A 27362-nucleotide genomic window follows, 5' to 3' on the forward strand; every position below is an offset into this window, starting at 1 on the left:
TGTGTGTTGGGAAAGAGATGCAGTTCGCATGACTGATGAGATATTAACTGTTTTGACCTGATCTCTCGGTGACTGATATTGATAACACTCATTTCTAGAGCGCACCAAGGCTCCCATACGGCACAGCCTCCATTGAGGTTGGAAGGGGGTGTGTGCAGCTCATGCTGAGTCCGGTGTTTCTAAATGGGGTACTTGGAGCAGCCCGATTCATTTTTGTGAATCATGGCTGTAAATTTAGAAAGCAGAAAATGCCTATTTCATAATGCTGCTCTGACTCTGGCAACATGACATTATTTTTGTTGTGTACTCTCAAGTGCTCCTCCTCGTCTGAGGCACCATCAGCTTGGGGCTTCTCTTAAGGGTTTGCCGATCTCAGAGCTAGGAAACGTTTTTCCTGATAAACGGCCTACACTGTCACTGGCCCAATTAAATCCCATTACTTCTTGTTATACCCCAGTGGGATTCCCCAAACAATTCCTTGGCATCCTCACTATCTGTCCCCTGTCAGACACTCCTGGACGCTCATCTGGAGCCTCCCGCCAAACTCTGGCTATAAGTCAGCCTGATAGCTGTCTGCTCTGTGCATGTCCAGGGCCCTTCTTGCTGCTTTGCATCCCATATCCCTCAATGGCATTTTTTTGTAAATCTGGCGTGCCATGATGTTTTGGTTAGAAAATAACTTCTCTGTAGAGTTAAGCATCTGCCTGAGATTGATAAAGGCCAAACAATCCAGACCAAACATTGTCAATTAATCACTCTATCACCCAGCTCTGTTGGCTGGTCTCAGGGGTCATAGAGGAGGGAAGACTCTTGATCACTGTTTGATCCAGGGACAATGACACCGAGCTGTGGAAAATACCCTTACTTCTCAATCTGTACACTTCAGTCAGCCTTTGTTATGCAGATGGGCCAAATTCAGTCCGCAGTTTCACCATTCCAGGGCGTTCTTGAAGTCGGTATCTGACCCACAGCAAGACTAAATGGGAAACTGTTTTTCCACAGAAGAATGACCCAAGACTGGGTATAATTTTGTGCACCTTGCTAATTGGAGAGTGTTGTCAAATTGGAGGTAATTCAGAGAAGAACAACAAAAGTGATTAAAATGTTGGCAAGATTGTTTCATAGGGAAAGATGAAAAGAACTACAAATATAGGAGCAAGTTAAATAAGGAGCAGGTAGAGGGAATATGATGTAAGTAACTAGGAATATCAGGGGTGATACAGTAGTGTGACACCCCCTCCAGACCCCATTTCCAGAAGGTTTGGAGTGAGGTTATGAAGTCTGTAAAGCCAGTGGGGCTTCAGTGTCAGCTTGATGCGACGCACCAGGTGCATTTTCAGAACAAGAGCTACAGCCATGAATAATAGGTAAACTGAACTACGTGTGAAATGAGCATTAGGAAGAACTTCCAGACCATGACTGATTTTCAGGTTGTAGAGTCTTCTTAAGAGGTGGAAAAATGCCAAGTTTCAGCAAGTACTTATAAAACCATCTCCTAGCTTTTGGTGAATATGCCTCCTTTGTTCAAGGCATTTAAACCTAGATTAGATGTTAAACCTAGACTAGGAACAGAACACGAAACTATTCAGTCAATCAGAAATCAAGAGCAAACAAACGAAAGGAAAGATGGTTTGGGAAGGAGCTGCCATATCTGACTTGTGCCCAATCCTGAAGTTTTCCATCTGTTGTTATTTAGAGGTCAGTCTCCTGTGGAATCGGTAAGGATTTGGCTGAAGTAAGAATTTTGTAAAAGCAGAGAGTGTGATTTTGCTGTCTGTGTCACTAGGGAGTATTTTGTGATGGTCTGCTGCCGTGACACGCTCGGGTTGCACTTGGCAGTGCTAGTGTCCCTGTTAGATGCCCTGTGAGTCAGGCAGCAGACCTAAAGCCGATGTAGTTTTTCGCTCACACCAAACAGAGGTGTGGAACTCATAGCTGCAGGATGTCACAGGGATTAAAAGTAACAAATGGGTTCAGAAAAGGACTAGGCAAAATCAGGAAGATTTGGTGGGTGGTTAATAAAAATGCTAATCTGCTGTGGATCAACTCCTGGCACTGACAGACTAAATCATTGATTGCTAGGAGCTGGGAGGCCTGGAAGAGGGTCTAGCTGTGAACTTTTTTCTGCCTTGATTCACATGCTCTTCTTTCTCTAAGCTTCTGCGGGTGGCCATGGTTGAAAATGGGGTCCTGCCTGTGGGCACGACCCAGGGGTTTTATGTTCTTATATGAGCAAGAGCAGTAGTGTCTGGCTGATGGGATCTCACTATTTCACTCTGTCCTGAAAGAGACCTGGAGGTTCCAGCCCAGGATGCCATCATTTCTCTTACAGGCTTCCTGTGTGAAGCCAACGCAGCGGTTGGGTCTGGCCTGAACACCCTCTTCCACTAGTTTAACTAAAGGGGTCTTTCTGACTGACAATCCAGAATACGTCAGGGTATAGATTGTCTTAACTGATTGCCACCCCAGTTTAGCTGACCTGTTTTAGTGTACCTATATAAATTTACAGTGAGAAATTTCCTGATATAGCTGGTTTTAAGCTGACAGAAATAGAAGCTACACTGGGGTTTGCACTGGTTAAAGTGAGTCCTTTTGATTAAACTGGTGCCAAATTCTGTGTGGACAAATCCTCATATTGTAACAAACCCACACATCCTCCCTTTCCTCTGACAATCATATCAGGCTGGTGAGTCCTATGGACCCAATCTAATAGAAATGGAATTTTTACCATGCAAATCTTATTACCTAAAGTGCCAATGAAACTAATGGGATTTTGGATAGTAAAAAATATTCTGTATGTGATACATAGTTTGGAATATGAATTCGGCGGGGGGGCGGGAGGGGAATGTAAGGAAAAGCAGCTGTTACTGCATGTGGTTCTTTGTGACTTTGGAGGACCTGTTCCTCCCAACAGCCCTCAGCTCCCCCTTGATTTCAGTGGGACCAAAGTGATGTTCAGCATCTTGATGAAAACACTGAGCTCCTTGCAGAATTTGGTTTTCAAAATACACAACTAAGTGTCTGTTTGTTTTAGAATTCATTTGAGGGAGGGGAACAGAAATAAAAAATATCCTAAACACTCTACTCCAAGGACAGACATTTAGAGGAATATATGTTTTTCCAAAGGGAACCATTTTTGCTGTGGAGGTTGCCTGAATGCATCAAGAACACAGGGAACATTTGGACATATTTTGACAATCTCTGGATTTTAAAAAAAAAAAGTCTGAATCTGTTAGATAACATTTTAATTTACACCCTCCCCAGTATAAACACACATATATATGGTGTATGTTATATATACGCTAGTGTCCTCAGTCTACCAACCTGTGTGGCAGCTCTCAGGCTGAGGACAGTGTCAGCAGATGGGTCCAAAGTTAATAGCTGAAGTGCTGCAAACACTACAGCCTTTAAAACTGTCTCCTATAGTTCCTACATGTTGTGATAACACAGCACAACTTGCAGAGGATTCAACACCCCTTGTCAATGCTTGGGCAGAATTCCTGCTGACTCTTCTGGGAGCTTAGTTTATGTGTACATTCAGGCCTAAAATATTTTAAAGTAAAATCTTTTTAATAGCCTACAGCGTTGCACCATTTTGATGGTGATGCTGATTACTTGGTGTCGCAGTTTAACCCCAGCGGGCAACCGAGCACCACACAGTTGCTCGCTCACTCCCCCGCACTGGTGGGATGAGGGAGAGAATTGGAAGGGTAAAAGTAAGAAAACTTGTGCATTGAGATAAGAACAGTTTAATAACTGAATTAAAATAAAATAAAATAAAAATAAAATAACAACACCAACAATAAATTGTAATGCAAAGGAAAATAACAAAAAGAGAGAGAACTAAAACCCAAGAAAAACAAGTGATGCAAATGAAAAACAATTGCTTACCACCAACTGACGAATGCCCAGCCTGTTCCTGAGCAGCAGCCCCCTGGCCAGCTTTCCACGTAGTTTATATGCTGAGCATGATGTTATATGGTCTGGACTATCCCTGTGGTCAGTTGAGGTCAGCTGTCCCAGCTGTGTCCCCTCACAGCTTCTTGTGCCCCCCAGCCTCCTCGCTGGCAGGCCAGTATGAGAAGCTGAAAAGTGCTTGACTTTTAGTGTAAGTACTGCTCAGCAACAACTAAAACCATCAGTGTGTTATCAACATTATTCTCATCCTAAATCCAAAACACAGCACTACAGCAGCTACTAGGGAGAAAATTAACTCTATCCCAGCTGAAACCAGGACACTTATTTTCCTGTCACCTCAGAAGGAAAGATGGGATAAACAATACCTTTATTTTTGTATTTATTTTAATGAAACACACAGAAAAGGCACTTTGAAAAAGTGGAGGAAAGAGGAGGAGGTCAGATAAAAACAACTGCAGTCTGATGTTCGTTTTTTGTGGGGTTGATAGTTATTATTCCCAAAGAAAATAATGTCCTTTTTTATTTGCTTTTAACATTTCGCCCTTGGCATCTGTTCCATCCATTGTGGACTAACCTAGACTCTTTTCTCTGACGATGGGTTAAAGCGAGCACTTACTGAAGAGCATTCTCTACTTAATTACTTTTCCTTCTTCTGGAAGCTATTTTTTTATAGTCACATGTTAATTGTGTATTAGTAGGCCTTTCTGATTAGTTGAAAACATAATGAAACCTTTGTAAACAACAGGGAGAAAGAGAGAGAGAGGGAGGGAGGGAGCGGGAATTGGGGGAGAAAGGGACAGGGAGAAAGAGAGGTGTGAAGTGGGGGCTGGACTGGTGGGGGGGAGGTCTGCGAATTTTGAAAGGCGGAAATAATGCCAGTGGAAATTTCTGGTTTTTTGAATGACAACTTCCCTCGCCCAAATTAATCAACTTACTTAACGAGAAATGAGATGCATGGAGATGCAAATTGCTGTCGATCTCCAAAAGCAGGGTGGCAAAGGCAGCAAGTTGGAATGGCGTGGAGGGGGGCTGAGCCGCAGCTGTCCACTAACAAGTCAGTCCTATTTGTAAAGGGCACGGAGCTGAATAACGGTTTTGTTATTGGCTTTCTCTCTCTCTCAGCCGTAGGTAGAAATGCTGCATTTGTTTCCTGCGACTATTTCAGCGAGATAGATGTCCTCCTCTTTCATCTCGCCTGCTCGTTTGATTCCCACAGTGGAGCCTTGTGTTCCCCATGTACCCCAGCCTCCCCCGACGGAGCAGAAAATTTGGATGCATGAGGAACACAGGCTCAGGTGTGGGGTCTCAAACACGCAAGGTAATGCTGGGAACTATTAAGTTATCTGCACACCCCTCAGAAGGGCAGGAAAAAAAAAAAAAAAAAAAAAAAAAGAAGAAAATAAACAGTACTTAGGACCCAATTCAGTGACGCTCGGAGCCTAGCCAGCGCAGATCAGATTCGGTGAATCAGCTGAATCAGGCCCTCTTCTCAGAGATGTTTTTTTCTTTTCCTGGAAAGCTGCTCCTTAAACATAATTCACATTGGTTGTTTTTAAAAGGACCATCCTCTGTTTGCAGCGCTGGATTTTGAACGGGCAGAGCCTCCCCCCTCCAGTCCTCCGCCCCCACCCCCTTCTGTTGCAGCTTTAAAGAGCTGTGCTTATAGGGATTTTGCAGCTCTCCGTGTGTTATTAGAAGACGTGTGGCTGGGACGGTTAAAATGGGAGTGCTACTGTATGCAAGAGCAATGTTCACTGTAAGCAATCCAAGGAAATCCTGCCAAGGCAGTATATGAACAGCAGCCAAACAAAACACAGGCGCCTTTCCAGTGAAAACCAGCACACTTCTGCAAATAGAGGAAAAATTGACTTTCTGATTTGGAGTGTTTCTACAACTAAGAAGAATTACTACAGTGATTGTTCTAAAAATATTTTTCAGCAGCACATTCTCAAAGGGGTTGGGATGCTTAGCATTGTTTAATTATGCTTCTCTTAGGTGATCAATCTGGATTGTATAGAAATAAAATAGGAAGTTTTTAGGATCTTCTGTCAAGCCAACATTGGCATTATTTTCTGCAGTGTTGTAGTGGCATAAACCACCACCTATTTAAGGAGCAAAAACTGTGTTTTTATCTTTGCACTTCAGGAAGTATGATTGGAGGTTCACCTTTCACAACTTAGATTGCAATTTAACTGCTTAATCTAGAGCAACCCCCAAGATCCCTGCTTCTGTAACTGATGGGTTTTATTTTTCATCTGAAGTATTTTATACCTTCCTCCTTCCCTTGTCCCCCTTTCGCCCCCCCCCCCCCTTTAGCCTTTTAAAGCTTTTGCTCGTCTTGCTTCTTTGTTCACCCAGTCTGGGATTTCCCTTTACAGGACCTTTGAGTCCTTTAGGAACCCTTTAGTGTAAGATGTGTCTGCAGACATTCTGGCATTCAAAAAATTTCCATAATGATGGAAATTGAATAGGATTCCACAAATTTGTTTATTGCCAAGAATAAATATGTTATTAAAAAAAAATTGTTTTGCTAGTTTCAGCTACAATTGTTTTCAAAGAATTCTTAATAATGGAGTTTAAGAATGCAGTCAGTTTATCTAAAGTGAGCTAAAGAAATAGGATAGATCTACGGAGAATTATTATCCTTTTATACTTCCAAAACCCAACATAATATCAGCATAAGAAAAAGCAACAGAATTGTCAAGGATTAATTTCAGTTTATATATTTCTCCTATTTCAACTGTTTTTCTTTTAACTAAAGATACAAAAGATACTTTACTAGATATGTCTCCATTTATTCCTCTAAAATATTTACAGCTGAGCTCTTTAGGCTTATAGCTGCTGTGAACTCAGTTCTCTTCTTTTAACTACACCACCACAAACCAGATTTATCCCTACATTGAAGGCAGTGTCTTGGGACTAACAAATCCCAATGTGGAAGAAGACCCTCATCCAGAGCCCATTGAAGCTAGTGGAAAGATTCATATTGACTTTGTATTGGGATATTAAACATTCATTTCCTCTTCTTTTTTTGAATTTAACTACTCATTTTCAGGGTGAGATAGTCTTTACTTTAAACAAATCTTAAAGTTGCCCTAATTTACTGAATTAACTTGTGCTGTATTTACCATTTAGGCAAAACTTCCAGTAGACTGAAACTGTTGCATATGCGTCTCCCAAAATAAGATTGTGTTTTTGAAGGTCTAGTTGGAATAGCTGGGGAAAGATGGACCTCTGCCCTGTACTCAGCCCCCTTTCTCCTTTGTGCATAGTGCTGTGTTCATTGCCGGTCTTACAGAGAGCAAACCATGTATATACACACACGCACATATATATGTATATATATAAAAATAAAAGAGAGCTTGAAAATGTAAGCATTTCTGCCTTGAATGTGAGGGATATCATCCGCTGTGTTCAAATTAGGACATGGAATTTGTGGCATATGCCGTGTCAAGGCACAGCAGCGCAGTTCTGTATCTTTAAATGTTCATGCATAACAGTGAAACCAGGTGAGATCTGGCCCCAGGTGCTGGCTCCTGCATGCATTGCTGAACAATTTTTAAAGGATGCAGATTGGGTGGTTGGAGGAGGAAAAAGTAGGTCTTTTTCTAAATAGATCTTTTTTTGTGAAATACATTGCAGGTTTAATGCAATGATTAAAACAACGATTGACTTAAGCTTCGTACATTCCACTAATAGCAGCTCGATATAATCCGGTCCTGACCTGGCTCCCCCTGATGTGCAGTACCAGTTGTCATGGAGCCCCAATTATGCCAAACTGGGGGAAGATTTTGTTGAGACCATGAAACTCATTTCACTGGTGACTGTACACAAATGCTGAATTAAGGGTCCTTCACAGAATTACTCTGAAGGGAAAGCTTGGATGCTGAAGAGGTGCTCCAAGGACTGCTTCTGCTTTCCCTGTCTGCACATCAAGAGCCTACATGGCTTCAAAAATAGCTCCAGAGCAAAGTTTTTTCCTTCATTCCTTTCAATGTAAATCCAGTTTTGAATCATTTTACCTTCAGGTCCATAGGTTCAAATTCTGTGGTCACCAGAGATGAGGCATCAAGGTAAATTTGCAGATAATTTGGATAGTGGCCCATGCTGAAGGTGTGTGGCTTCTAAACCTAATTAGAGGTGTAGTTTGTTGCAGGCAAAAATTATTGATACACAAGGAAGGTTTTATTTGGAGACATCTGTAGGTTGGCAGCTGTGCCAGCCATGTCTGTTCTTCTAAGTAACGGAAGCCGTGCAGCCGGGAATAGCAGTGTTTTGGTGACAAGCTTTGAGAATATTGGTTGAATTGCACTATGAAAATATTTTCATTATTTTTATTATTACTGTTCTGCAAGCGGATTTGAGATATGTGTCTGCCTATGTGTGCACGAATGGATGAGGTAGAGAGGGAGGGCTTTTATTTTTTATTTTTTTTCAGTCACACCTCCTTAGCATTTTGTACATATCAGCATTCTAGCCGACCGATTTGCTAATTGCACTGGAAGACCCACTTTAAATTCAGGAATACTGAAACTTTGAAACTGTAACATTTTGACTGGTGAGAATGACCAGTCTTCTTTTCTCTTTCGCAGTGAGCTAGTTGAAGGAAGCTGGCATTGTCGCAGAGTGAAAGCTCTGCAGAAGTGCCGCAGGTTTTTCATATGGAAATGTGAAATAATGGGGTGATTAAATAGAGCTGTATATTAAAGTACATCTGACATTAGAATTAGCATAATGTGCTCTAGCCCTAGGCTGAGTACTTTATTTGCCATCTGCGTCGGACCAAAATCCCCTGGGGAAGCGCTAAAATATTCTGAATAAACTCAGCCCGAGTTCTTATTGAGAGTAAAATACCATTTGTGGCACGTCGTATTGATTCGTCTTAATTGCGGTGCAGAAAAGAACATTCAGTTGCTGATGACTTTTGTACTCTGTGACAAGTCGGCTGGAGTTATTCTAACACTGCAGTTGGTTAACCTGAACAGACTGTCGTGCTCAGAGAAGGAGAAAACCTTATCTTCGGTAGCATAAACTACAGTATCATCTCCCAGCTTTACTCCTTTCTATCTCAGTGCAGCATCCTTTTTTTTTTTAAAATTTTTTTATGTTATTCCCTTAGCACAGCAGCCAACGAACTGAAGGGAAAATGGGGCTTCATTGAATCAGTCCGAGAAAATTCACGTTCTTACCTAGTTATTCTCCCCAGTTTCCCTCCCCACACTTCTACCCCCACATCTTAAAAAAAAGCCAGAAACATCTGACCAGCTTTCATCTAAGGGAGTGAAAATCAGTGGAACTTGTCCTTGAGGATCCATCTCCGGAACCATTAGTTCAAGAGATTTATTATGCATATTCTGTAAAACGCTGTGGCTTCTCCTGTGCATAAGCCCACAGTCTTAGTCGGTTGTAATGGTTTGATTTTTGTCAACTCTCCACTCAAATAGGTTGCTGAATACCTTTGAAAAAGTGCTTATAACATGCATAAAAAATAAATATTTCATCTGAAGGAAAATACTTTGATGCTCCATGCAATTCTGTAACATTCATAAGGTCCAGTTTTTACCCTATAATTGCCTATCATTATACACAATTTACATATTCAAACATTCTCTACAAACCTTAGTCTAGCATGTTTTTATTACAAATTCAGATCAAGGGAATAACCTTTAACTTCAGAGACAAATGAGACAAATTTACAAGTGCATGTCTGCTGTTTTCTTGTGTTTTATAAATCCCTGCAGACCCGAACACTTTTGCTATAACGCCACTCAGAACAATATACATATATTACTACTTGTTTGTAGTGCTTCAGTAATGAGTCCCCTTTGTATTAGATAACCTATATAATTCAGCATCTAGGCCCTCCATAACGTCAATTATCTCCTCATAGCTAAATGTACATTCCATTAAAACAAGATTTACAGCCTTTATAATACTTCTTAGGATTGAACGTGGAGATTTTGTGGATTTAAAGAAGCAGAGATGGGAGTTAGCATTTGTTAAAGAAGCAATGAATTAAAACAAAAATGCTATTTCATTTACTAACTATGAATAGGCACCTAATACCCTTAAGAAATAGTTATAGTAAAACAGACTGAAGTACTCCTGGGGAAAAAACCAGGAAAATTTGTTTTCACCCTTTGGCTTTTTTTATTGTTTCCTAATTTACTCTTTATTTTTCCATTATATGACATGGACAATTTCCTTTATGTATCCTCCTTTAAGTTCCTATTCAGATTACTGAGAATTCTTGCTTGTAAGATGAGAAAATGGCACCTTAGAAAAGTCTGTGGGAAAAAAAAATCCCAGCACTTGCCAGTTTTCAAACAAAACTACTTACAGGAAACCGATTTAAAGGGAAGCTGCTGGCATATGTCATATGTTGTAGAAAAGACTGACATTATTTCAAATGCATTTGAATACCTTATGCAAAGAAAAGGCCTAAAAGTGTCCTTGAGCAGTACAAGGGTTTTTCATTAATGCTGTAAATGGGATCCTATATATTAAACCACCAGTCATGGGTAGTCCTATGGTCTTTTTGTCTCATGAATGGGTACATTTCCCCCCACATATTGCCTTCCCCATTTTCACTGATAGTTTTCACTATTTTATGCAGCAGCTTTGTAAAGCATCCTTTCAGTCTGCTAGCTGATGTCTTAGGTTCAGAGAAACTAACTAAAAGACACAAAGCTGTTTAGATGCTAAAGGTGGAGTCAATTGAAACTGTTGTATCACAAAGGGCTAATTTAAAAGTTAACTCATTCACTATTGATCTTTTAATATTGATTTTCCTGCTCGCTCCTTACTTTTCACACTTCTCCCTTTCTCTGCTTTATAAATTGCCTTTGTATTTTAGAATTTAACACCAATTAGAAGAAGGTGTTCAGAGATGACAAACATGTTTTTTATCTTCCATTTTAATAGTGCTCCTGGGTCAAAATCCCTGTGTCGTGAGTTCCAATTTTTGCTATGCATTTTTCTTGCTTTCTCTGCACTAAGTAAAAGCACTTCTTATACTTCTGTAGGCTGAACATTAACTTCCAGTAAGCCACAAGCTCTTTTAAGGAATGAGAAATTGGACATCCAGAAGGAAGTTGCCCAAAATGACTATTGACATTTTATACCTAAAAATATAATATTGCCATTTTGTAATGCACTAGAAATTAAACTGAGCTGTGCATTTGGCTCATTTATGTGAATCTGGCAGTACAGATCTGAGGTATGATTAAGTCTCACAGAAAATGGTACTATTGAACACAAGCTGCATCTTCAGCCAAAGGTCGCCTGTGTCCATTAAGAAGCAGGAAGCATCTGTTTGTGTTATGCATGACTGTAGTCTGCCTGCAGTCTCCTTCTTTTTTGTAAGTATAAATGCTAGAGAGGACATATAAAATGCTTCTGGGGAAAGTTTAATGAAAAAAAAAATCACAACTTGGTATATTCATATAAGCCTAGTTAAGATCCTTGTTTGTGATAACCTGGTATAGCTTATCTGGAAAAATTTGAAGTCTGCAATGGTGGCCATCAGAGCTACTTTGAATCCATAGCAGGGTAATTCAAATCAGCATTTGGCTAAGAGTATGATTTTAAGGTATCGTGTTGATATCTCCAAGTCTTCAAGGATTCATGCTCTTTGTTCTTGGAATTATGAAAGGATTGGCTGTAGACAGACAGCATGACAGTCTGACTTTTTGACTATGTGATTGGTAATTAATCTGTTTGGTTTTCCACTTGTATGATAAAATAGTTCATTTCACAAAAAAGATATTTATTATTACAAGAATGATAAACAGACAATTCGCAGTCCTGCCTAATAGGAAAGGAACACGGCTGAAAAGCACAAATGGCTTCAGAAAATAAAATAGGCTCCCAAAAGTGGGGCCGCATTTGGTCCACCAAAGGCCGAGTTTGGTAGTTGGCTTTAGCATAGAAAGAATTAACAGTACCTTACTAATAGTAGTGTAATGTTAATATATTTTAATATTGGTGTCAACCAGTGCTGTTGTAGATCTTTTTCAACAGGTAGAAAATGCTCTCGAGAATATTCGCATTGCTAATTAAAATCAGTGCTTGGAATGAGAGGGTCTTGTGGGGTTTGTAGGTTCCCTTGGCATAAAGCTTCTTGCGTAATCTCTGTAGAGAACTTGCAGTCTCACTAGTCAAGGTAGAAACAGGATGGAGAAAGCTGTAAAACACGCAGGCAGCGTGTGGGAGAAGAATATTGCATGAAGTCGTGATTCTTCTGTTTGAAGATGGCACTGGAGGAGACAGGCTATTCAAGAGGCAAGGCAGAAAAAGAGAACAGGGCCTAGTATGGGAGGAAACAGGATTCTGTTACTGAGAAGTAACACTTCTTGGTTACTTCTCCTCCTTTCTTCAGACACCCTTATTTTTCCATCCACCTCTTCAAAACATTTCATTTTTGTTTCCCTGTCACATTTGTTCCCTTCACCAACCTCATCCTGAGATTCCCCATTTCCAGATGATGACAGGCTCTGTGGCCCCTCATGCTTGGGCTCTTGAACCTCAGCCTCCATCTCCTCTTCTTGACTGAGATGCGCTTCAGGTCGGCTGAGCTTTACAAGAGAGAGTGGCTGTTTATCTGAGTGGAGAATTGGAGATGCTTAGGTTGTGAGACTGCAGGCGTCTTGCTAAGCCACAAAACACCAACTTTAGTTGCTAGTTGACGCTTACTTTATGAATTGTTGGTGATAGTCCCCACCAGCCTCAGCTGGATGTGCTGCAAGACTCTCTTGAGCCCTTTCTTTAGACAAGGCAGCGTAGAGATGGATGCACTGTGTTAGCTCTGGGGATGGATAGAGGAGTTGCGCTTGTTTTACATCTTCAGCTCGTGTTGCAATCTAACCAAAATGAAAATGAAGAAAGGTATAAAGAGAAATGGTTCCTTTGCGTTTGGTGTTTAAAACTAGTGACTGGCATTGGACTGGCAGTGGTGATCCTCACCCAGGCTTGGACCCTACTTCACACTTCCGACTTTTTTTTTGAGACTGTCAGTCCCTCTGAAATGGAGGTAGCAGCACTGCCAAACACCCCAGGGAGTGCAGGGAGGGTAAAACTCTCGATATTGGGGGTGCTCAGCATATGTTTGTTTAATCATAAACATATGTAAGTCAATCTTCTTGCTAACTTGGATAATTTAGAGTGGCAGTATGGCTTATAAAACCTCTTCAGCAGAAACACCTATAGTAGAGATATTTTTGCATACCTAGTCAAGCATCGGGTATGAACCGATATAGTTCACACTGCAGATGCACACTGCAGACACCTGGAAAGTATTTGGCCCTTATCTAGGTGACCTGTCAAACCGCGTAAACCCATGTATTTTCTTCACTATGAAACACTAAATCTTTTCAGTATTTAATGCCCTTTAATGTCAGCTGGTCTTATAAGGAGACTTGTTAAACTGGTGTTCTCAATTATGGCATTTTAATTTAATAATAATTCAATTAAAGGTGTGTTTTTTATGGAGCATCCATGCTACCTTTATTGGTATTATTAGAGTAACCATCATAATAACAAGGAGTAATTATTTAAATGCTCATTAAAAATCGAGTGGTGAAGAGAGTAACATTGGTGGAAAGACTGTAGGAACCTGACACATGTCTGTTCCTGAGTGCTACAATAAAAGGTGTCCTTTCTTTAAAGCTTGCAAGTTTCTACTTTTCCTGAACTTCTAAAGGTGCAGTAAAGCAGCATTAAAATTCCTTAACATTTTTATTGCTGCTGTTGTAACTTTGTAAAGGGAACCAGAAACATTATCTGGAAAGTATTGCTAGAGGTAAAGAATGGCAGTGGTTATGTGGACCTGACTGCAGGTCCTCACCGCAGTCTTGGCAGGGGTTATGGGTGGGTGATTAAAAAGGGTGGCGGTGGGGAAGTTTGTTCCCTGTTACAGCTAATGGCATTATTCAGGCATGCTGAGGGGAGGATTCGTAAGGCACTGGATGTCACTGTAGCCCAGCAGAAAATAATGAATTCTCAACAGTTCTTATCTCACACTGATTATTGTTTGATGGTATCCAAAATAACTGAGGATATTTTGAGGGAAATTTATCTCCAGGGCAAAGGCGCTCAGCATTCAGGGTATATAGAAAGTAATGTACCAACTGGGCAAGGAAGATCTGCGTATCACTAAATGATACAAGTGAGACTGCAGAGGACAGATAAGTCAGGGGATTCAGGCTGCCTGGTGCAGTGGGATGAATGTCCATAGACCCAGGCTACTCTTGTTCTGGTCTGGGAAGACTGAACTGTCTTTTCTCACTGCCCCCTGTAAGGGCAGAATTTGGGAGGCAGGATCTGAATTTACCTTTGTTTTGTACTGTTCACAAAAGACAAAAAAGCTCATTATTGCTTTGACATTTTGAATGGAACATAATCTGTCATGCAATAATGGAGGGAACACGTTTTAATATTTCTGGAAAAGACCATCATTTGCCATAATACGCAGAAAAGGCAAGAGTATTCAGTAAGTTCATAGTTTATAATCACCTGCTTAGAGAGAAGATACTAGAGAGATTTTTAATCTACCAGATAAAAACATAACAAGATCTAACGGCTGGCAGTTCAACTCAGCAATTTGAATCGAAAAGAAGACAGGTTTTTTGATACTGAAGGTAGTCAACCATTGCCACAGACTACTCTGATGCATAGTGAACCCTCTCTCACTTGGCATTTCCAAATCAAATTGGGAGAAGGGGGTGCTAAAAGACACGAAGTGGTTCAACTGCAAATCGCTGGGCTGGATGATATCTGTATGTGAGGTGCAGACTAAACTGTTTCCTATGTTTTTCATGTACATGTATGTAGGAAAGAATATGATCTTAAATTTCAGGAAGAAAAAATTTAGATTAGGCATTTGGGGAACCTTCATGATGGTAAAGGAGAGAAGGAATGAGGTAGACTTTGGGAAGTTTGTAGACTCTCCATCCAGGTGGCCTTTGAAGTGGGATAAATGGAGCATCTGCCGTAGATATGAATAGATGCACAGATATGGAGATCCTTTGGATCAGGTATTGGACAAGGCAACCCTTAAGGTTTATCCCAGTCCTCTCATTCTTTAAATTCACAGTCCTTCGTAGCCTTCAAATCAATGTTTCTGAACCTATAGACCTGTGTCTCAGTAGGATCCAGCCCTACAAACGTGTCTCATGTCTGAACTTCAGCAGCAGTATTTGTTTGGCTTTAGTGCAACCTTGGAGCTACTATTGACTGCTCGGGGCTTGTGGCCTGGATGTCTCATCTCAGTACATACACCCTATCTACCAACTAATGTAAAGGTAAAAGATTATACTTGAGCCATCAGCCCTGAAAATCATGCCTAGTTACAGACTGTAGGGTTGAATCCATGTGCAATTCATTTAACAGTATTAATAAAGTCTTGGCTTGTGCTTAACTCTAAGCACATGAATAATTTCATCACTATCCAACAGAGCACTTCAGCCTATGCTTAAGTTTCACTGATGTTGATTACTCACATGCTCAAAGTCAAGCACATGCTAAAGTGATAAAGACTGCATATGGCAAAGCCTATACAGCTAGTTGTCATAAAGCGGGTATTTAGACAGACTTCAGTGCAGGTGGCAAGGGATTAAGATAGCCATATATCAAAAGTAGCCTTATAACAAAGAGTTTTATAGTGTAGGTGCACTGCATTATTAAATATAAGGATCATTCTTGAGCAATACATGGCTGTTTCTGGGCATGTTTAAAATATTTAGCAAGTTTTTGAATATAAAAATATTTGGAGTGGATCTTCAAAGACTTTTTGACATTGTTCTGTTCTTAAAAGTGAGCATCTACACTGCTCAGGGCTACTTCTAGGCAAGATAACCATGAAGTGATAATATGGAAATGAACATTTTAATTTATTTTTTTCATTTTTTTTAAACGGGGAGTCTGAGGAGAGTCTTTCAGGGTTGTGAAACTTAAAACATATATATACACAGGCATGCACACATGAACACTGCTGAAGCAGTCAGAGATCGGTAGCCAGGTAGCCTGCAGTCAATTTTGCCGCCGTGTTGGGGTCTCCTGAAGAGGAGTGTTAAGGAGCGTAAAAGCTAAACAAAACAAAAAGGAAGAGAAGACTCTTTTATGACTGCTAGCTTGTAAATCTTAGATCACTAATAGCACTAATTTGCTCTGTATGAAAGAAAACTAAAAAGGAGGGGGATTTACTTTCCTCACTTGAATTTCACGGAGGTGAAGTTTTGGAGAACAAAACAAAACAAAACATCTCAGTTCCATGTAACATGTAGTAGCAAGCATCCAGCCAGCTGCCATTTTGAGGGTAATTTTTTTAATCAGCCATTTCAGTTTTAGATTGGCCTTGATCCTCAGACTGCTCAGGAATTTTTCTCCTTACGTATGTGCCTTTGCTGAAGTAAACGTGTTGCTGTTGTCGTTGTCGTCTAATACACAGCTGTTTTCTTCCTCCTGTCAGCTCTTGAGCTAAGCCAGGAGAATGCAGGCACACACACTCACACACTTTATTTTTTTAAAGAAAAAACCCCACAACAAAGAAGAATGCATGCTGTGACTTTAAAAATGAAAGAATCGAACAGCTGTGGGTAATAAATCGATTAATTAGAGTGGATAAAATGAAGGTGAAGGGTGCAGAGCACTCTTTAATTTGAAGATATATGACCTTGTAAGATGCTGCACTTCATTTGCTATTAGATCACACTTCGGAAGGGGCTTTATTAAAATCTATTCTAGGGTGAGCTGAGGTAAAACATATTGTTAAAAAAAGCTTTTGACAGAGTATGTTATATACTTTAGTCTGCTTCAGTGATTTCTGTCACTTTTTATACTACACATGTTGCCGTGCAAGAAAAGTTAAAGGTCTAGACATTTTCATCATATTTCTGTAAGAAACAGAAATTTAAATATTTGAAGTAATAATGGGAGCATTTACTGTTGCTTTGGCTGCAGAGCTGACATAAAATTCCCTAACTGCCTCAGCGCTGAGTAGAGTTTTAAGGGATAATGTATCAGTTCCTTTCTGTGATTGTATGTGGCTTTCATTACTGTCAATAGCAGTTACGGGCACTTTTTCCAAGCCGAGTACAGTTCCCAAACTTGTGTTTTTTCTAATAGTGGTTGTTAGAGATTAATCAAAGCAACTGAGTCTGTCCTGTATGACGCAGCGTGCAGGGCCGGGGCACAGGGGCCATGTCAGCCAGGCAGAAATGCCCGCTGTGTTGTGTACGTTTTTTCTTGGCTGTGAAGAGCCGCCTTCTCCAAAATCGGGGTCTGAAGATGCTATCCACAGCAATAGCCCTACTAAATCAATAGGAGCGTGAGGAGCTGCACCACATTTATCACCTACCTTTGTAAATAAGTCTCAATCTGATAGATGCTTTTTCCTTTACGCTTTTATGGATGTTCATTGGGTGATAAGATTAGATAGACTGACAGGCTGATAGGTAGGCACATAATCTTCTAGCCTCCTTGTCTAAGGTTTTGTAGGTTTTGTTAGCAGCGGCCATTCCTGCAACAGCCAGAAGAGGGGAATTCAGTCAGCAGCAATCCTGCTTTGCCTGGTGTGCCCGAGTTCAATTTTTTTCTTTTTTTTTTTTTGACTGCTATGAGTCAGTCCTCCTCTTTACAACGGTAGTTTCAATAATACGGTTCTGTTCACCTTATAAATTTTCATTTTCAAGCTCAAGCAATAGGCTTTTATGAATTGCAGTCTCCTCAATCTAGAAGGGGGTTGTGTAGTTCAGCTTGGGACCGGAGCTCCTGTGGAGGGGCTGGGATCGGGCCTCCTTTGGGTCGTTATGCAGATACGGGTCAGGCGGGAAGCTTGGTTCAGGCTTTGAACTTTCAGGAAGTTTAGTGCCTTTAGGTGCAGCGGGGCCACTGCTAGCCAAAATATGTGCTTTCATAAACAAACAAATAAGCAAGAAATTAATTTTAGATTTTCCAAAATGGGTAGTTGTTTTTTCAGGAAACCTCCCCCTCATTTAAAAAAAACAACAACAACAGAACAAATCCTGGATTGTGATTTTCAAGCTGACACATATTTATGAATTTATCAGAGTCTTGCAGAGGCATTGAAAAAAGAAGGGCGGCTGGGGGAGCAGGGGGGAAGTGCTTTTTGAAGATAGCACAAAGTTTATATCGTGCCCAGGACTGGAATTTTCTAGCTAGCAAAATTATGACTGTAGTGCAGACTTGTCCACACCTGTCCTTTATGTAAAGCTGAATCAAGGTTAAAGGAATGCTTTCCACCTTTATGCAGTCGTTCAAAGAGGCTAGAAAGGCAAACAGAACAATGTTTTTGGCTCCGGTGAGCATTTCTGCATTGGAGGGCAGGCTCAGGCTCAGAAATTCTTGGGACCCAGTTCAAGCACGGCCCAACGTTTGTTACTGTTAATTGCAACTGTGCTGTCGGCTTTGATTACCGGATGTTTCATTTGAGTGGCTTCTTGGTGTTTTGGCAAAAAGAAAGTCAAAGTGGTTTATGCAAGGGTACGCTTTCCAAGCTCCTGTTGACTTGAATAGGACTTGTGCAGCTAAATACCTACGTAGTATTTTAAAAATGGAAGTGCTGGCATGACTGAAGCATGTATAAATTAAATTCAGCAAGATCTCAGGGGACTGCTGCATGAAGTATACAAAAATATAAAATGAAAGAGTGAAAATGACACTGAAGCTTCTTGCAGGTGCCTTATAAAACCTACCACACTGCATTTTCTTTGTTTTTTGTCTGTAGTCGTAAATCCCTTGAAACAAGTTCCTTTTTGTGGAATAAACACGTGAAAGGATTTGGATCCTTATGCATCATAAAGGAAGGTTTTATTTGCAAGTTAGAGGATATAAACGTATATAGCACCAATGCGTATGTGTGATATTTGTCATACATGTTAAGTGAATAAGTGTGGTGAGTAAATGTGCTGTTCAACAATTTATATCAGTCAATACATTGCAATTAAGTCCTTCTTTCAGAAATGCCAAGGAGGAAATGTGTTAGCAAAATAAAGTGCATGCCAACTGTATTTAAATGTTCTCCACTGTATTATTTTTTGAGTGTTCTTTCTGTTTTTCTTTTATAGGTAAAGATGAGCCTTCAAGCTATATTTGCACAACATGCAAGCAGCCTTTTAATAGTGCTTGGTTCTTGCTTCAGCATGCCCAGAACACACATGGATTCCGCATCTACCTGGAAACAAGCCCTTCAAACAGTTCCCTTACTCCACGCATCACCATCCCTCCTCCTCTGGGACCGGAGACTGTTGCACAGTCCCCGCTGATGAATTTCCTTGGAGACAACAACCCTTTCAATCTTTTGCGGATGACAGGACCCATCTTGCGCGAACACCCTGGCTTTGGTGAGGGTCGGCTCCCAAACACGCCTCCACTGTTCAGCCCACCGCCTCGTCATCATCTGGATCCACATCGCCTTAGTGCCGAAGAAATGGGGTTAGTTGCCCAGCATCCCAGTGCCTTTGACAGAGTTATGCGTTTAAACCCCATGGCAATTGAGTCCCCAGCGATGGATTTCTCCAGAAGGCTTCGAGAGCTGGCAGGAAACAGTTCCACCCCTCCGCCAGTCTCACCCAGTCGCACCAACCCTATGCATCGCCTGTTGAATCCTTTCCAGCCGAGTCCGAAATCACCTTTTTTGAGCACCCCACCACTGCCCCCCATGCCCCCCAGCAGCACTACGCCTCCCCAGCCTCAGGCCAAGAGCAAGTCCTGTGAATTTTGTGGGAAAACATTCAAGTTCCAGAGTAACCTTATCGTGCACCGGCGCAGTCACACAGGAGAAAAGCCCTACAAGTGTCAGCTCTGTGACCACGCTTGCTCCCAGGCCAGCAAGCTAAAACGCCACATGAAAACGCATATGCATAAAGCTGGCTCCATGACGGGCAGGTCAGACGATGGACTATCCACCACTAGCTCCCCAGAGCCGGGCACAAGCGAGCTCACTGGAGAGGGACTGAAATCCAGTGAGGCAGATTTCAGGAACGAGAGCGATCCTTCCCTGGGCCATGACAATGAAGAAGAGGAAGAGGAGGAGGAGGAGGAGGAGGAGCTCGAAAATGAGAGCCGGCCAGAGTCGAGCTTCAGTATGGACTCAGAGCTGAGTCGTAACCGAGAAAACGGCTCCAAGTCGCTGCCAGATGAGAAATCCCTCGTCCTGGGAAAAGTCATCGAGAATGTCAGTCTAGGTGCCATCCAGCAATATAACGACATGCTAGCTGAAAAACAGAAGAGGAGTAGCTTCATGAAAAGGTCTTCTGACCAGCGAGACTTGTGTCCCCGAGACCTCTGTCAGAGAGATCCAGGCGACGAGGACTCAGTGGTGGGAGAGCTGGACCGCACTGAGGAAGGGACGGTCAACGGAAGAAACTTTGGCCCGGGTGAACCCTTCCCAAACTTGTTCCCCCGCAAGCCGACGCCTATCACGAGCCCCAGTTTAAACAATTCCTCTAAAAGAATAAAGGTAGAGAAAGATTTGGACTTGCCACCAGCAACGATAATACCTTCCGAAAACGTTTACTCCCAGTGGCTGGTAGGGTACGCAGCATCGCGGCACTTCATGAAGGATCCGTTCCTCGGATTCACAGACTCCCGACAATCCCCCTTCGCGACCTCTTCCGAGCACTCGTCGGAGAACGGGAGCCTGCGTTTCTCCACCCCGCCAGGGGACATGCTGGACGGGGGGCTCTCAGGGCGCAGCGGCACGGCGAGCGGAGGCAGCACCCCCCACATCAGTGGCCCCGGCCCCGGGCGACCCAGTTCGAAGGAAGGGCGCAGGAGCGATACATGTGAGTACTGTGGCAAGGTCTTTAAGAACTGCAGCAATTTGACGGTGCACCGTCGGAGCCACACTGGAGAGCGGCCTTACAAATGCGAGCTCTGCAACTATGCATGTGCCCAGAGCAGTAAGCTGACGCGCCATATGAAAACGCATGGCCAGATAGGGAAGGAGGTCTACCGCTGCGACATTTGCCAGATGCCCTTCAGTGTTTACAGCACCCTGGAGAAACACATGAAAAAGTGGCATGGAGAACATTTGCTGACAAATGACGTCAAAATTGAGCAGGCAGAAAGAAGCTAAGGCCCCCCACCCACCCACCCCCCCGCCCCCGCTAGGTTAAATTTCAGGGGTCTAGGTAACATTTTATTTGTACAGTTTAACTATTGCCAACTGAGAAAAGATGACCTAACTTGCCTCCGTAAACATAACTTAGCATAACTATGGTAGGTGCCAGACTTTGGCACTTAAATATAACCTGTGTCTACAAAGTTCTATTAAACCCGAGGGTTGATTAAGGCAGTAAAAATTGTGGAGCCTTTTAACTGTGCAATAATTTCTGTATTTATTGGGTTTTTGTAATTTTTTGGCATGTGCAGGTACTTTTTTTTATTCTTTCTGTTTAAATTTCTTTTAAAATTTTGTTGGGTATCCCTGTTTAATTTTACCCAGTCGTAGCCTGAGATTACTTGCATTGTAGGGGAGAAACATATCTTTTAAAATTATAATTTTTGGGCCGCTGCTTTGTTGAAATTTAAGCTAAGTGTGTGTAATTTCTTGTGAAGAAGCCAGCATTTGAACAGAAATCTTCCTTTTTTTTTTTTCCTTTCTTTTTTTCTTCCCTTTCCTCTTCTTAAATAACCTTGAAGATTAGGGAAAACAAAATTATACAGCGGATAACAATCTTTAAAATTAGCACTTTCTTTTGCAATTGGATCAAACATGTAGCACTGACAATGTTGCTGACGATAGAGGCCTTTTCTAGGTGGATTTCATCACTAAAGTTATGACAACAAAAAAGACATAGGCGTAGAAGGCAGCTACATTCCAAAACCAGAAACGTTCTTAATTGTGCATTACTATCAGATAGTTCCTTCCTGTTGTTAAAAGCTATGGCAACATAATGGTGCCATTTTGTCACTTTTTGGGGTGTCTTTCCCACCCTCTTCCCCTCCTGCCACTCTTCCCAGAGACAGTGAAAGTACATCTTGAGTATTGTAATATTCTTTTCAAACCTTGGAGGAGCCAAATGCCATCTTTTTTTCTTTTTAAACTGCAAAATCATAAATTTGAGTTCAGGACATCTACTTTAGTCCAGAGTTGTTGTAGTCAAAAGAATTACTAGAGGATGGGAAAGTGTGAATTTCTCAATGAAAAGCCTCAACACATAGGCATTTGGTTTATGAATAGAAACATTAGAACTATCTTATATGATGTACAATGATGTTATTATAAGGAAGGGAAAAACAAATTCTAGTTTATTTACCTGTCTGGGCAAGATTCTGCTCCTACTGAAGTCGGTAAGAGTTTTCCCCTTGGCTTAATTAGGAACAGAATGGGATTGTATTCAGATAAAAGCATTACGACAGAAAAAAGTAAAGAAAAGAAAAATGCACCTGCTCTACTTTCAAATTCCAAATTTTTTAAAGCCTTTTATGACTAATATTAGCAAACAGTGGAGAATTATGGTTAGAGATTTTAATTACGTTGACCCGCACTTTAAAGCTTTTGTTTGTGGTTAAGAGAAAAATGGCTTCTCAACAAGAAATTACATCATATTCTTCTACTTGGCCCAAAGGTGGGTTAAACTGTAAGGGAACAGCTGAGATTAAGTGTCAGTGTTGCTAAGCATGGCATTCACAATACTGGCACTATAAAGAAAAATAAATAAAAATAATTTATTGGACAGTTTTTCTACTGCCATTCAATTTGACGTGAGTGCCTTGAAAACTGATCTTCCTATTTGAGTCTCTTGAGACAAATGCAAAACGTTTTTGTGAAATGAAAAGACTTTTAAAAAAAAAAAGTAAAACAAGAAAAGTACATTCTTTAGAAAAAAAAGAGCCACATTTACTTAAAAAAAAAAATTACTGGTTGAAGATAGTGGACATGAAAATGCCATAAGACCCAATCAAATGAAGATGTATACCCAGCACAACTTCGGACATCCATTAGCTGAATTATTCTCAGCCTTTTTTTTTTTTCAGGACAACGCTGCTTAGGAAATGGAATGGAAATGATTTACTGCTGAATTAAAACTCAAATGACACAAATTACAAGTTGTTATCATTGAATGAGAAAAAACAATTCAGGAACAACGGCTAATTTTTTTTTTAAAGTTAAATTTAGTGCACTCTGTCTTAAAATACGTTTACAGTATTGAATACATACAAGGGTAAAAAAGAAATTGTGTGTATGTGTGTTTGAGCAATCTTTTTTTTTTCAAAGTTTGCTTAATAGGTTATTAAAAAAAATGCCATAATGGCCATGTGTATATTGTTTTCTTTTGGTGACGGGGTTTTAGTATATATTATATATATTAAAATTTCTTGATTACTGTAAAAGTGGACCAGTATTTGTAATAATGGAGAATGCCTGGGCATTTTACAAAACCAGAAAGAAAAAAAAAAAAATCCCTTTTCTTTTTCCTTGAAAATGTTGCAGTAAAATTTAAATGGTGGGTCTATAAATTTGTTCTTGTCACTGTAACTGTAAAGTCTTGAGTTTTAGTAAATTTTTTTCTGCCTTGGGTGTTGAATTTTTATTTCAAAAAATGTATAGAATCTTGTATTTGGGGATTAAAAGGTGATTGCTACACCATGTAGAAAAAGTATGTAGAAAAAAGTGCTTAATATTGTTATTGCTTTGCAGAAAAAAAAAATCACGTTTCTGACCTGTACCTATTTTTCTCTTTTTTTCTCCCCTTCCCCCCTTCCCTTCCCCTTCTGGAATGGATATTGATATTGGTTGATTCATATGATGTAGGCACTTGCTGTATTTTTACTGAAGCTTGTAATTTTTTAACTGTACGCTTGTCCTTTTAAAGGGATTTAATGTACCTTTTTGTTAGTGAATTTGGAAATAAAAATAAAAACAAACAAACAGGCTGCCATAATATATTTTTTTAATTTGGCAGGATAAAATATTGCAAAAATAAAAAAAAATTTGTATGTGAAGTCCTTATTGTACAGGAAAAAAGGGGGTTGTTAGACGACCTTTGAGTAAAAGAAACAAAACAAAATAATTAAGTGCTTTTTTATTTTTAATTTTTTTGTTGTTGTTGTTCACAGATAATTTTAGTTGTATATATATTTTTTTTGTCAGAAATGGCCTACAAAAAAGTGCTGTTCCCACAGGGCTCTAAATAACTTCAAAGTTGCCTGGACCCCTTGCATCAAGGTTTTACCAGGTATGGTTGAACCAGGCTGGATGGTTATTGCCTATTCATGTGAAATGAAATTCTGTTCCCGTAAAGGTATCTGGGGTGACATCCCACAGCTTCCCCGCAGATTTGAGAGAGAGAGAGGAGATTTTTTCCGCCCCTTCTAAACACGAAGATGTCTGACACATCTTCCCTGTCCTGGCCACCCCCCACCTCACTGCTCCCCACACCCTGCCACCGTCCTCTGGAAGAAAGTCGTTTTATAGCAAAAAGTGAGAGCTGTTGCTTCCACTTCGACACAAAATGGTAAAATGGTCTGCTGTTGGTACAGCTGTAACCAGGTTGAAGTAAAATTGGTCCAGGCACAGCCCTCCTCTTCCCTGTCAGAACAGGACCTACTCCGTGTACAGGTCTTGCCAGTCCATGTTTTTAGCTGCTTTGCTGCTGTTCACTCCTAATTGTACATTCCATAAATTTCTGAATGTTTGAGGGACTGGGATGAAATCCTGTGCCTTTTGATTTCTCTCTTCTTTGCTTTTCTTTCTCTCTCTCTCTCTCACGCTCTCTCCCTTTGGGGTCGAGGGGAAGACAGGTGGCAGAAGAGGCACTGAAGCTCTAGTGAAGGGGAGAAGGAGAAAATGCTCACCGCTCTTGCAGGAAGTGACGGTAAAACTTAAAACAAAAACAACAAGAAAAATACCTATTGCCATGCCAAATTCTTCTGCTGCTTTCATCGGTGCAGAACTGCTGGAGCAATTGGAGAGGCATGGGTGTGACAGCAGGGAGAATTTGGTCCAGCTACCTAACAGATAGATATATGTCTTCCTGGCTTGAACAACGTACCCTTAAGACTTCTGGACAAATTCTGGATCTCAATTAAACTGATAGAAATCAAGAATTATTCATCACTCTTAGTCCTGGATTACTCCAGTGTAGCTGAGGCTGGAATTTGGTCCCTTAAAGGCACATTTTCACTTTTTGGTGAAAATTCAGATCTCTGGCGTTAGTATAAATCCAGAGTCATGTCACAGAACTCAGCAGAATCCCTTGGACATGCGTCAGTGTAATGAAGATCAGAAGTTAACGGCATATTTTCAGTCCACGATTTGTTGATTTAAGAAAGAAATTCACCTTTCATTTTAGTGTAAGTTGTTCAGGAGCTCCAGTCTCCCTGTTCTTAATTATCCACGATAGCTAACACCAGCAGTTGTCTAATTTTGTGACTTAGATCACTGAAACTAACAATAAGTCACCCAAAAGCACAAGGGTTGTGTTTCTGCAGACTGTAGTGATAATGAAATGGCCCTCCTTTTCTTCTTGCTTAGAAGAACTGTAGTTTACTAGGCCATAAGCACAATATAACATAGACATAAAATAGCTAGAATGCTGCCATAGTTCTTTTCACAATTTAAATAGTTTTTTTTTATTATTATTTTAAGGTTGAATTTATTACTTTATTGTGTCTAGTCCTGCTGCCTTTGAGGTCCAGAGCAAAACTCCAGTCAAATCCCTTGGCAACAGGACAGGTCCGAGAACCTGGTTTTAGAAAGAAAAATACTGATTTTTAAGGAAAGGGTCAAAAAATCAGCATTTCATCCCAGTCCTATGTAAAAGACAGTCCAAGGTTTTGTTTATCACAGGCAAACTCATTTTTATGGTGCTCTTTGTATTTTAGAACTGCAAAGCAAAGTAACGTTGATTTAAGTTGTTTGCATTTGTACCGGCAAGGCAAAATATTTTTATTACCTTTTTCTATTACTTATTGTATGAGCTTTTGTTGTTTACTTGGAGGTTTTGTCTTTTACTACAAGTTTGGAACTATTTATTATTGCTTGGTATTTGTGCTCTGTTTAAAAAACGAGAGCACTTTTTTTTTATTATGGATAAAATGTTGAGATGGCTGGAGGTCATTTCAATATGGCTTAGTGAAATATTTATTGTTCCTTTTATTCTCTGTACAAGATTTTTGGCCTCTTTTTTTTCCCTTATTGTCACAATGTTGAGTTCAGCATGTGTCTACCATTTCATTTGTACGCTCGTTCAAAACAACGTTTGTTCCAGTTTCAAGTTATAAAAATAAATTGGACATTTGACTTGATCTCCAAATCTTGTCTTTCCTGTTTTTTTGAAATTGAGGGGTGGGAAAGGGTAAAAAGAAGGGAGTGAGAAGTTGAAGCTTCAGTACAGATGATAGAGCTTGTGCTGTATTTTTTGTCGATTCTCGTGGGAGTCGATTGGGAGAGAATTCTTGTTTGGGGAGGACACGTGAGCACCTGCATGATGCTAAGCAGATGTTCAAGTCCTGCTTACATCTCTTGAACTTAAATATAATGTCAAGTATTTCCTGAGTAGGGGTATTGAGAGAAAGTGGTAGAATAATGCTTGAAACGGTCAACTTTCTCATAGGAAATCATGTTACGTTTGGGCAATTAGCACAGTTTTCTGAAGATGGTGAGATGTGCTTTGCTCTTGTGTTCCTTTCCATCCCCATAAACTTAACTATGTGCTGTATGCACCTAAGTTCGTTAATGTGTTTTGCTTCTTGCATGCCAATGCAAATAGGGAGAAGGCTTACCAATTTAAGCAGGAGCTGAATTTGGGCCACAGACTGTGTATTACCATGTGAGAAGCACCAAAACGTAACTGCGGCTAAACAGCTGCTCCTCCTCCTCAGCTAGGGATGAAGGCATGCACAGTTAAAGGCAGAATTTTGCACAATTTGCAGTTTGAGGATAAGAGCTGACAGCTACAGGCAGTTCACTGTCCTGATACTCTTTATCAAGCCAACCTGTTAGCAAATGCATGGAAATCTTAAATGAGAGAATTGTTATTCAAACCATTATTGGAAAGCTCAGTAAAGATTTGGAGTGTCGGAGACCAGATTCTGATTTCCTGGAGGCCCTGGTCCAACAAACCATGTAACAGGCTTGTGATTCAAAGCAGGTGGGTAATTGAAATTCATTTCAAAGGAACTGCTCCTGGACTTTAAAGTATTTGGCTCAACTCAGAAGTCAGGAGGGGAAGCTAAGTGGTTTGTGCTACAGAAGAGCTCCTACAGATGGTCCCTTCCTGATCTCAGGCTCCCTGAATCTACAATCTAAATTTAGGTATGTGTGTAAGTGCTTTGCTGGATCAAGGCTTCAGAGTGATATAAAAGTTACAGGCTTTGAAAAGTTGCACTCATGAAAAACCAGTGAAAATGAAATCAGAACCCGACGCTGACAATTATATTGGGCAATAGTTCACGCTGTAATTCCCAAAATGCCATGT

At 40.6% G+C, this 27362-nt stretch overlaps 1 protein-coding gene across 4 annotated transcripts in view; it reads left to right on the top strand.

Annotated features, from left to right (window-relative positions):
* Positions 1-21013, top strand: part of BCL11B (BCL11 transcription factor B) — a 91910-nt gene extending 70897 nt beyond the window's left edge. For all 4 annotated transcript variants that reach the window (XM_075029863.1, XM_075029866.1, XM_075029864.1 and 1 more), the window contains one exon: positions 19002-21013. In XM_075029863.1, the coding sequence (XP_074885964.1) occupies positions 19002-21013 (2012 nt within the window). The remainder of the gene's footprint in view (positions 1-19001) is intronic.
* Positions 21014-27362: the final 6349 nt, after the last annotated feature.

The sequence above is a fragment of the Buteo buteo genome, chromosome 6 (assembly GCF_964188355.1).
Source record: "Buteo buteo chromosome 6, bButBut1.hap1.1, whole genome shotgun sequence".
Taxonomy (NCBI): domain Eukaryota; kingdom Metazoa; phylum Chordata; class Aves; order Accipitriformes; family Accipitridae; genus Buteo; species Buteo buteo.